Here is a 12,494-nt window from a genome sequence, read left to right on the forward strand (position 1 = left end):
TTCGCCTACACATGTACCAATGTGATATATGCCATCATGTGCCAGCAATGCCCCTCTCCCATGTACATTGGCCAAACCGGACTGTCTCTACGCAAAAGAATAAATGGACACAAATCTGACATCAGGAATCATAACATTCAAAAACCAGTAGGAAAACACTTCAATCTCCCTGGTCACTCAATAACAGACCTAAAAGTGGCAATTCTTCAACAAAAAAAACTTTAAAAACAGACTCCAACGTGAACCTGCAGAACTGGAATTAATTTGCAAACTGGACACCATCAGATTAGGCCTGAATAAAGACTGGGAGTCATTACAAAACGTAAACCTAATTTCCCCAATACTAATTTCCCCCTACTGTTACTCACACCTTCTTGTCAACTGTCTGAAATGGGCCACTCTCATTACCACTTCAAAAGTTATTTTTCCTCCCTTGGTATCCTGCTGTTAATTGATTTGTCTCATTAGGCTGACCTCACACTTGGTAAGGCAACTCACATCTTTTCACGTAGTTATACCTGCTCCTATATTTTTCCACTCCATGCATCGGATGAAGTGGGTTCTAACCCACGAAAGCATATGCCCAAATAAATTGGTTAGTCTCTAAGGTGCCACAAGGACTCCTCATTGTTTTGACAAAGGATAGTTCGCTTGAGCTGTCTTTATCCTTTCTACAGTGAGATCTTTTCTTAACTAGTTTTCCAGCTGACATGACTGAAGAACAGGGAAGTGGTGATGTATTCAGGTTGCACAGTGAGCTAGTAAACGTTTCCTGAATGCCAGACTTCCTGGTATTTCTGAGAACCTATAGCAATTGCAGAATGAAACATTAAAACTTCTAACATTTTTGTTCATCACAGTTCTTGTTTTAACTCATAAGAGAACTCAAGTAAGTGCTCATATAAACAAACTGAGGTGATTTACAAATAGAAAAAGAGTACCTGTGGCACGTTAGAGACTAACCAATTTATTTGAGCATAAGCTTTTGTGAGCTACAGCTCACTTCATTGGATGCATACAACTGCTCAAATAAATTGGTTAGTCTCTAAGGTGCCACAAGTACTCTTTTTCTTTTTGCGAATACAGACTAACACGGCTGCTACTCTGAAACCTGAGGTGATTTAAACCTCTGGGCATAAAGTTTGGCTGCCTGATATCATACCTGTGTCAATAAACTCTAGTATACAAACGCTCAAACTTTTTTTTTTAATTTTTAGCTTACATTAGCAATAGGAGAGGCTGTATTTGTCAGTGAGATTATTGCATATCTTGAGTGATCAGTCACATTTTAATGATATGCACTGTAAAATGCTTGTGCTGTGTCACTTACTCAGCATGATGTGAAAATCAACTAATGCTTCACAACAGGGAGTCTTAATTGTCAGCACTAAGAGTTTAGTACTTTGTCTAGCTTATAAATTAATACATATGATTAAGGTTATGCCCTAGGCTTGCAAGTGGTTTGACTTTGAGGTGTGAGAAATATAAAGTGAAGGTGTGGGGTATGGAAGGTTCCCAAGGAAGAGAATATCTCAGTTGGAAATAACATTCCTTTAAGATGAAAATAACTTTGTACTTTTCCACAATCTTACAAAATTGTCATGAAAATTTGCCAGGCCAGGCACAAAACTGACTTGTGCTGGGCTATTAACACAAAAATAAAAATTTTTGATGGCCACAAAAATATAACTTGCCTTAAATCTTAAAATATGGTAATGATGAATTGTATAATGTTTTGTTGTACCTAGAATTCATGATATCACCTAATAACAGTGACTTGTGAAAATTCACCTATTTATTCTAAGAGCCACTCAAGTATACCTTAAGAAGAAAAGGAGTACTTGTGGCACCTTAGAGACTAACAAATTTATTTGAGCATAAGCTTTCATGAGCTACAGCTCACTTCATTGGATGCAAATAAATTTGTTAGTCTCTAAGGTGCCACAAGTCCTCATTTTCTTTTTGCGGATACAGACTAATGCGGCTGCTACTCTGAAACCTGTCAAGTATGCCTTGTAGATCAGATAATTGGAGGTGGTTTGGGTGTGGGGCAGTATATTTTTGAAGAAAATTCATGTGTATATCTCTAGTATAGTGTATGATTGATAATGTCTGTGATTGATAATGTCTGTGTCGAAAAGCTTTTAAATCTCTCTGGTCACTTAAGGATGTTGTTGGAAAGTCTGAAGTGGATTTTCACATTTTAATAAACTACTTTACTTGCTGTTTCCCTCCTTTGGGGATTAGGTGTTTTTAATGGTAATGTACTTAAGTATTTTGTTTAAAGATGATATAGGGAATAATATAACCCTTATCTGCAAGTTAATATTTTTTGCATGTAGTACAGTACTAAAGGGAGCTCATGTACTAATCCCTCTAGGTTGTTAGTATAGAATGTATCATGTTGTTTCTGAATTTTACTGAGGGAGCCTCCTAGTGTGTGTTATCTGTGCAGTGACTAAATCGTGTTTAGTGAAAGATGCTTTCTCCCTTCTGGTTCTTTTGAAACATAGTGTTAGTTACCAAGACTGGAAAATTTCCATAAAACCATTAAGGGGAGAATAAACTCCCAGCATCTTTGCACGATATGCGAGATAAAAGGCATCTTGTTGTATGATCATTTTTTTTGTTGCTTCAGTTGGTATATGAACAGAGTAGTTTCAAGTTTCTGTATGTGACTTATAGTATACCTTAAGGTTGTACAGTTCTTTGGATTTTTCACCGTAGGTGAATATCAATTTACCAAACAAAATTAAGTCAAGTACTAGAGAACCTTCTGCTTATTGCTCATGCTGTCATTCTTAAAGACCCGTTGCATAGACAAGAAGCTTCCTGTAAAGGCTTAGTAATTTACATAGTCCTGTTGTGTTCTTATGTTGAGAATAATGTTGAATTTCCTGGCCAGAAGTGAGAGTATTAATGACAGAGCTAGCAGTTGGGTAAATTAGAATATCATTTTGTAAGTGCATTGATGGGGATATTTTGGGTGTCAGTGAATAAAATGACAGGCTTCAGAGTAGCAGCCATGTTAGTCTGTATTCGCAAAAAGAAAAGGAGGACTTGTGGCACCTTAGAGACTAACAAATTTATTTGAGCATAAGCTTTCGTGAGCTACAGCTCACTTCATTGGATTCTTCCACTGAATGCATCCGATGAAGTGAGCTGTAGCTCACAAAAGCTTATGCTCAAATAAATTTGTTAGTCTCTAAGGTGCCACAAGTCCTCCTTTTTCTTTTAGTGAATAAAATGTTAGAATTAAGGCTGAGGGAGTCTTGGTAATGCAGACATTTGCAGGGGAGGGAACTCCCTGAGACAGTAGGAGAGAATATGGGCTATATACTTTTTTTAAATTGTAGCATGTCTCAAATGTAGAGGACTGACAGCCCTGGAGACCCAAATCCTCCATTCACAGGAGGGAGCAGTGCAAGCTTCTGCATACATCCCCACCTTGTGTGCCTGGGCCTTCAAATAGAGCGTAAAGAGGATAGTTCACTCTTCGTGTCCAGGCCTTCCATTTTTACCTGCTGAGACTGCCAAAGGTATGCCAAGGCAGTGTTCTTTGTCATATGGGTACCTGTCCTCTTGAGACCATAAACTCATTTTATACAGGTCACTCAACAGCCATCAAATAGCAGTGATTTAGGGGTTTTACTGAGTTAGGCCAGTGCTTGAACCTGTGATCTAGAAGTGAAAGGCTCAGTGTCCCAAACCACTGAGTCTTTTTTTGGGTTGAAATTTCCACATCACTATATGGATGGAGAGAATGAACACACTACTGTGTACTGTCTGTCACCCGATCATTCCTGCTTGTTTGCTCTGGCATAGGCTAGTTTTAATGTCATCTTTTGCTTTCTGATTTTTAAAATGTACAGTATTCATATCTTCATATCTTCAAGTCTCCATTTATATTACAGATCAGTTTACAACCCTTCAGACTCATTTTTATTTTGTGCATAAAATCATTACTTTATGGAACTTAGGACAATTCTGTTAAGATACGTTTACTTTCTCATAAGTACACTGCCTGTATTTATTTAAAGGGTAAAAATTATAGTAGTTGTTTTTCAGCATTAAATTGTTTAATCCTATTTGATCATATTTTTGAGGAACCCAAAGAGCCTGGCTGTTACTATTACTTTGTCAATGTCTTTCTTTTGGGCCAAGACAAACTAGAAAGACTGTTTTGGAGAAGAAGGAAAAAGGGTGGGGAAGGAAGCAATCTTTTGACCAGTGATTTTTAGTATCCTAAATCATTTGGGGAGCCTTAGATATAATAGACATCTAATGCTCCCCAAGTGTCCAGTGGTTTTATCAGCTCAATTACTTTATACGTGAATGGAAATGGTACTCCAGAACATGGTAATACTTGCTGTTTTCCTGCAAACCATGTTGTCAGGGGTGCAGTCTAGTCCAATCTGAACTGTGGTTACTTACAGGTAGGCACTCTATAATCATTCAGATACATTATTAATAACTGCATAAACAATTCATTAACACTTCAAAAATTGAAAAGGTATAGAAATACCAGCTCTCTGATGGGACTGTAGGTACGTATTTTTTTAACAGCTGCTCTGTTTTGTATAGAAGATATGCAGAACTTTTCAATGAGTGATAGTGCAACGGTACTTTGAGTGCTATGTGGTAAAATTAGCATGTTGACACCATGATTTATTTTTGCATGAAAAAGCTAAATACATAATGTGGAGGAATAAAAACAAGCTAGACATCATGTAGTGTAAATCCATCTTAATTTGCTAAAATATTGGATGAATATATGAATTTGCACAATTGTACTACTCCTTTGCTGAACTACTCTATATAGAAAATAGTAGCTGATGGTTAGAAAATGCTGATGTACCGTCACCCATGAAAGATCAACAGAACCGATGTAAAAACAGCTGTACAGAGTTATTGCGATTTCTCTGTTCTTGGAATAAAACACTAGAAGGTCAGACTATTACTTAAAAATATTGGGTAAAAGCTCATCTTTTAATGTCTGTTCACCTTTCTTTAGAACTGTCTTTCTTTCAAGACAAGGGGGTGAACAGAATCCTATTTACCAGAAACAATGAGTAATGTGGAAGCTTGAGGAAAAATTACCAATGATAAATATGTATAAAAACCATTAGGCACAGTGAAAACTTCTTGGCTGAATGAGAAACACAATCTACCAATTCCCAAAAGTCAAAATATGAAAATAAGAACTACAAAGATGGTCTGTCTTTTTTCCTTTGGCCTTAGAGGCTCCTTCATCAAGTCTTGTTTCTGGTGGTAATATTGAACCTTACCATTATAGTGTTTTGGACATTTGTTTTGTTACTAGTTTAAAAATATCCATTGAGATATTTAAACATGTTCTTGTTTCAATTAACAAAACGCTAATTTTTATACTGAGGTTGATGTGTAAGGTGTGACCAACAGAAAAATAGAACTAACACAATGAAAGGTGGACTGACATATACTACATGTACAGTAGTACACACTGTTTTGTTACCCATCTTTGTCTGTTTCACTAAATTTTGAGGCACTCTATATTTATAGTTGTGATGGGATTTCAGCCATTACAAGAGGCAACCGTTTTGCACCTGTCCTTGTGATGTTTGAAGAACCACCTCTCTTTAGGCTCCAGTGCAGGAAGTCAGGAATCCTCAGTGCAAATACACACACTAAATGAACACATTTGACTCCCTAAAATTGTACTTTATTTCTCTCTCACAGATGTGAAATATAGTGGGCACAATATTTTCCAATATCAGCCTTTTGTAACACAGACTAGATGTATTTTGAAAGCATAGTTAAACCATAGAATCACCTCTTTGTCTTTGCTGTGCCAGGCATAGCTCCCTGGCTGGTCAGAAAGAACTAGGCTAAGATGTTTTTTAAAAAATGAGCTAGAGCTTATTTAAACAATTCCCCTTCTAATCTCTAAGCCATCCTGAAATAGCCAAAAATTCTTGCTTAAATGATGAATTTCCCTGTCTGAGGGTCTAGCCAGTTTCTTTCAAAATGAACAAGGTAACAAACACTGTGTCCATTTCCACTCTAGGTATCTGTAGTGTACATAACCCAGATGGAGACTACAAACAATAAATAGCATATTCCTATGATCAAAAGTGCTTTTTTAAAACAAAATGTGGGCAAGTGGGATAGGCCATACTAAGATCAGGAGTAGTGTTAGGAATAGTACTTCCAATATCAGATAACAGAAATTACGTGGATTGTAGCCGAATGGAAGTGTTAGCTTTAGAGTTTGATTTTTTTTTTTTTTTTTTTTTTTTTTTGTGGCTAGTCTAGAATAGAGGCAAGTTGCCATTTAATTATGTGATGAGGCTGCATGGTTACAACTTTCCTTTTGATTTGTGCAGTGTGACTAGATGAATATAACTTTTACTTTCTGATGCTGGAATGAAAGCTGGTCTCTTTAATATGTTTTGCTTTTGTAAGGTCATCAAATCTGCATTAACCCACTGTCTTCATCTAGAAACAGTTTCTATAACTTCCCTTTCTCCTCTCAGCTTCAGACTGACACGCTAATGGCTGGTGAAAAGCAGCGTCTAGCCCATTGGGAAATGTTCATGAAAGACCAACACAACAAACGAGCAGAAGTGGATGAAGAGCACAGAAAAGCTATGGAGCGCCTTAAAGAACAATATGCTGAGATGGAGAAGGACCTGGCTAAATTTTCTTCTTTTTAAGACCTTTTTCATTGTTGTTGGGGTTTTTTGTGCCAGTACGCTTTTGCTTCAGACTTATCAGAACAACACTGAGGTTCTTTCAGAAAGCCTAATCAAAATAGGGGTAAAAAAAACCCCCACATCCTGTTGTAACTATAACAAAAGTTTGATTTAAGAAGAAGGGTTTTGCATACCTCCAACTTTAAGTGCCTCTACAAGCTTGTTTTGTTCAAGGTGATTGGTGTTATTACTATCTTAGTTTGTAGGACAGGCAGGTCTAGAAATGGAGTTCTGCCTTTATACCATGGCTACATCAATTTAGGGAGTTGCAAACTAGAATTTCTTGGCTTGTGAAGACAGCCTTGTCTGCGGGGAAGAAAGCTTAATTTAGTTTTTATTATCTCTGTATAAGGCCACAGCCCTGCCATAGAGAGCAGGTATTATAAATGCAAGCCATGCTTGGCTGAAATCAGGATGTGTACACACTCATTAACAGTTATTTTGAGAAAACCAGCATGTCTTGCAAAACAGTGGATTCTGAAAGGCTAGAATGTGTTACTCAGATACAGTTACAGCTGCATTGTTATGAAGTCGAGTTGAGATATTGATTGCCCTCTAAAATAGGCACCACAAGAGTGGCTGTGAGGGCACAGGAAACAATGTTTTTTCTCTCTGTGTAACTGGCTCATGGCTTTCTTGTAGCTTTACACTCCTAAGAATCTTTTCCACCCCATCCCTGCCCAAACCACCTAAAAGTAACTTTTAAAAGTATATCCGTCCTTCCATTAGCATTTTATCAGGTACAGTATTTACGTTAAGTATTTGTCCTGCCATTGGTGCACTCAGTAGGATGAGCAATGCCCACCTTATTGGGACTTATTACCTAAATCTGTTGTGATAAACTTAATACAGTTGAGGAAAGATCTTTGTTTTTGTCAGAGTGGCAAGCAGGTAAGTGGCATTAAAAGTGAAGCATCCTGCAGTATTAATTTGTGTTCTGATTAACAGGAGTATTTGCAAGCTCCTGTCATCACCATGATCATTTCTTTTGATTTAAAATCTTCATGTAATAGCAATATAACTGAATAACTTAGCTTAATTATCCTTTTATAAACCAAGTGAAATTAAATGCAATAACAGAATGAAACTTGATGCAAGCTAATCTGAGGGACAGGAAGATCTTTCAAATATTATTTTAAGTACTATGTAATATAAAATAAAAACAGGTAAAAATAAACAGAACTTGCTCATTATCTGTGTTGGAATTGCACTATGCAGACAATGGTTGCCTGTGTAAATTTATGGCTTGGTGTCAAGGCTCCATTCTTGGCAGCATGTTGATAATGTGATTAAAGTTAGCAAAGGAGATGGAATAAGTATTTGAGATTTCTTTCAATAACATTGAATTCCTGCCAAACTGCTCTATCCGCTACTGTAAGCCTGACAGCTTCATCAATCATCATCAGGTACCTGGACTGAAAAGAGCACTTGCTGACACTGAAGCATGGTGGAATGTTGTTAATTCTGTTGTGGATGGAAAAAACATAGATGGTTCCAAAGTATTCCACATATAAAAAGTGAGGAGAACCTACTAACGAAAACCTCTATTGAATGGAAGGTGATTTCTGGAATATCTCTAAGCTTAAGTACCCACTCATGAATGGATGCTGTAACTAAGAGCCCGATTTACGTGCTTCATCAGAAAAATAGAAGATACTGTTGCCTGTCTTTAAGGTCCAGAGTCTCAATAGCATTTGTTCATTTTAAGGATTAAACTGAAAACACTCTGTCTTCCACAAAATGTTTTAATAATGAATGTTCTCAAAACCAAAATAACTTTTTGACAAATGTACTTTAAGTCTCATTTGGTACTGAGTGAGTTTGATTTGTATCTTATTCCTATAAAATAATACATAATATCAGATCCACTTGGTTTTGAACAAAAATAAACCTACTGTGTCTCTGATATGTCCCACTTGAGGGCTGATAAAAATGATGTAGATGTTGCAAGACTGGTGTATGCTGAACATCTGCACAAGAGTAAGAATTTTAAGCCTAGGGGACTGCACTTCATTGGCCAAGAAAGCCTAAAATAGATTAAATGAATGATAATACCTAAGGTTAACTATTTTCAAAAGCCAGTGGTACTTTGTGTTTTGAAAATTCCCCCTCAATACTCGTTTTGTGAATTTATGCATTTAGGAAATATTTCGAAGAAAAGTGCTTAAAGTTGATCTTTAACATACGACGAACATCAATCTGTTTGTTGGCCCACTTCATTGGGAGACTACAAGAAAAATATTTATCACTATTAAGTTATTCAATAGTCTTATTTTTTTTAAATATATATTGTGCTGTAGCTCTTGAAATAAATTAACAGAACATACAACTTGACTTTACAGTGGTTTAGCAAGGTGGATGAAAAAATGCTTTGTTCTAAAACTTAAAGGAAAACTGTAGTGCTTAGTTATAGCTTAGATAGCTAAATAAGAGCATCATGTATGTATGTATGATTTTATTTACCTGTCACTCTTTCAGTATTTGTTTAGTGAATGAGGCTGTGGGTTTATCACGAGGCTAATGATATTTCTCAGCAGGGGCTCTATTGGAAAATGATAGTATAGAATTTGAAATATCTGTTTCACTCATTTGAAGAAAAATGCATATGAAGGGAGTTTCAAAGTTGGGTGGTAAACTACATAAAAGAAATTAAATGTTTAGCCTGGCTTAAAATGTTTAAATTCTTAAGAATTAAACTTTCCAAAATCACTTTGAGTACTGATAAAACTCCCATTAAAGTTGGTTTTAAAAAAAATTCCACTGGACTCTACTGGGAGTTGGATCAGGCCTTTGACTTTTGCTACATTTGAATGATGAAGCTGATGTTTGCAGTCCTGCTTTGTATCAGACTAAGGTGGTAGCTTTCTGCTTGATTGTTAACACTTCTCTATATTTAGTAGTCGGAGTCTAAACAATATTGATTTATTCTTCTATGTAACTAGAAGTAGTGGATAGAATATCCTATACTCACTGGAATTGTCCTTAAATTTTAAGATGAGCTTTCTGTTTTGACACCTACACAGCAAGAAAGCAATACTTCTACTTGAAGGATGTTGAAAAAACTGCTTCTGCAGTGTTAATAGCCTGCTTAAAAGTATTACTTAGACCATTAGTAGAATAGTCATGATACTTTTTATTTTTGTAATATTAATCAACGCCTTGTTTAAAAAATAAAATTTAAAAATCCTCTGTTCAGCTGTTCTGGGCCTCTAATCTCTTCGATGCTTAAGCAGACCTTTTATTTTTAGCAGGGGGAAGAGGAAGTGAGACTCACATAGATTCTGCTCCCACCTATACCAACCCTAGATGATACCTCTTAAGAGAAACTCCCCATCCAATGACTTGTGGTTGGAATATCACATTTTCACTGACTTTTATTTATGAAATATATTTTTAAAAAAAATTTCCTTGACCAAATTTTGTCTCTCTCAAATAACTTATATTAAAATGGAGAAAATAAGTGAAAACATTATCACCCATGATTCATTTCATTCAGAGGAGTTAATTCTCCAGTTGAAAAGGGTGTTTTAGCTCTCTACACACCCTGGACTCTGAAATTTGCAGGTACTCGGCGGTAGATGGCAATGTGAGTATGACTGCTTTCAAAAAGAGAGGCAAACGTTCCTTAATCATACTAGCACGCTCACATGGATAAGCTAGAGGATGATATATAATTGGATCCCAAAATAACTATATGGTAGCTTTTGTACCAGTAAGTAGTGAGACGTGTGTTGGACCAAACTACAGATATTCTAGCCAAAAAGCTATACTTCTTACCTGCAGTATTTTGCCTTCTTTTTTGAGGACCAGTAGTGCTACAAGTGCTTCTTGCTACTATGATGATACATCTGATAAATTCTAAGAAGAGTTGGTGCCATTGTAGATTTTGTTTAAATAAAAGTTAGCCTAAATGTGTTTCCGAAGTGGAGGCTGACATCACTAACTGCCTCATAGGTGCGTTTTTCGCTGCCACCACCGTATAAACAGTGGATCAAGTTGTCTGAAATGGCTTGAATTAAAGCAGTGGACTCTTGACAGAGGACGCCTCTGACCCTTTTAATTATACCATAGCGATAGCACATACTGGAACTAGCACAAACCAGATTGCTATACAATGCTACACAATATTTAATCAAAACATAAAAGTGATCTTTTAAAAGCATTTCAACATTAGAGTTGAGTGGTAGAGAAAAAGCTTGGTATTTGTGTTCTTTTTGAAACCCATCACTCCCATTGCCATATATGTGCTATAGAAAATTGTAATAGTCATTGGAAAAAAATTATTTTAACCATAGTAGCATTTTAAATAAATGCCTTTTAAAAGGAAAGTATCATTTATTTAAAGAAGAAAAAGCATAAAATATTGTATTTGGTGCTATTAGTCCTTCCTACATTAAGGCACTTCCAGGTACAGTAGCAGCTGCTTAGATTTTTTGCTCCCATTCATCTGGGCTGTCCTTTATTTTCAGCAGTCTCTCTGCAGTCCTGTCCTGCTTCCTTGTTCCACACGAGAGAGGCTGTGTGAGGTCTGAGGGAGCTAGAGCCAGCTCTGATGATTAAGTATGGCGTGGAAATCTATGGGTTTGGGACATTACCCAATGCCATGGACCTCCAAAACCCTGCCCTGGGAAGGATTGCTTCTTACAAAATTCAGTGAGGTGAACCTTAGGAAAGATCCTGGTAATTTTGTCAATTTTTCTGTAGAAGGGGAAGGTCCAGTGTGGCTATCTGAGCAGGAGAAAGGGTAGTCAATTCTAGTAAGATTCAGACTTGTGGTCCTGGGAATCTATGCATTTCAAACTGGATGTTTTGGCAACTCACCCATTCCATCTCACAAATAACTGTGTGAATGTGTGTCCAGTGGAGAGGAACTGCAAATAAGAGAGACTTGCACCACCAGTATGACCTAATGGAGCAAACAGTTGAAAGTGGGTGGATAATATTATGCTTTGAATTCCTGCAAACTTGCATTTACTAGTCTACTGGAATTCACAACCTGAGCCCACAGAGTATCAATCTTTTTAAAATGACATATTTAAATAAATAGAGTGGGAAAGAACCAGATTACCCTCTGGCATTATTTTAAGAGATGCATCTAACTCCCACCTTCCAAACAGAGCTAATACTTTGTGAAAGGTATGGACTAGAAACCATTTTCCAGTCTGTTGTGACATATGAGCTCCCATTCTGTGATCTAAAGAATAAATTATTATTGTTTGAGCAAATCTACATATTCCTACTTATGGGTACTGCACTGCCTTGTGGTAAAACCTCTCTCTAGCAGTGTCAGGTAGAACACTCATGTGCTCCTCTGCCTCTCCCCTCACCATCACAATGCACTGAGAGCAATGCTATAAAGGTGGCAGAGCACCCTCCCCAACCCAGTTCCTTCCAACTGGATGCATGTGAATCACTCCAGTTTCTTTGAAGCCATAGTTTCTTTCTGCTTAGAAATAGTGTTAAGCTCGTTCAGTAGTTAGTATACACGGTTTTTCCTGGTTCTGGGTTATGGAGCTACTTAAATCCCAGCTTCCTTTGCTTCTCCAGAAGTGCTCTTCCTCCCAGCATTCAGTGACCACATGTGCCTGGGAGAAAAATGCTCCTGGGGAGACTCACTTGCAGCTCTTCCTTCCAAAGGAAGGCCTTGAGGCTGAACCCTCTGGACCCAATCAGGCTTCAGATCATCGGTCTAAGAGACCAGGCTCTGCCCCTATGGCTACTAGCACCAACTGGCTCTAAGATTCCAAGAAGCTGCAACCC

General features: G+C 37.1%; 1 protein-coding gene across 3 annotated transcripts in view; it reads left to right on the forward strand.

Moving 5' to 3' along the window:
* BLOC1S5 (biogenesis of lysosomal organelles complex 1 subunit 5) overlaps positions 1 to 9,801 on the forward strand; it is a 34,906-nt gene extending 25,105 nt beyond the window's left edge. The window contains exon 5 of one of the 3 annotated variants that reach the window (XM_074944902.1): positions 6,516 to 9,801. In XM_074944902.1, the coding sequence (XP_074801003.1) occupies positions 6,516 to 6,695 (180 nt within the window). In that variant the 3' untranslated portion in view covers positions 6,696 to 9,801. The remainder of the gene's footprint in view (positions 1 to 6,515) is intronic. The other 2 variants (XM_074944901.1, XM_074944903.1) reach the window with 2 other exon arrangements.
* Positions 9,802 to 12,494: the final 2,693 nt, after the last annotated feature.

The sequence above is a fragment of the Natator depressus genome, chromosome 2, assembly GCF_965152275.1.
Source record: "Natator depressus isolate rNatDep1 chromosome 2, rNatDep2.hap1, whole genome shotgun sequence".
Lineage (NCBI taxonomy): Eukaryota > Metazoa > Chordata > Testudines > Cheloniidae > Natator > Natator depressus.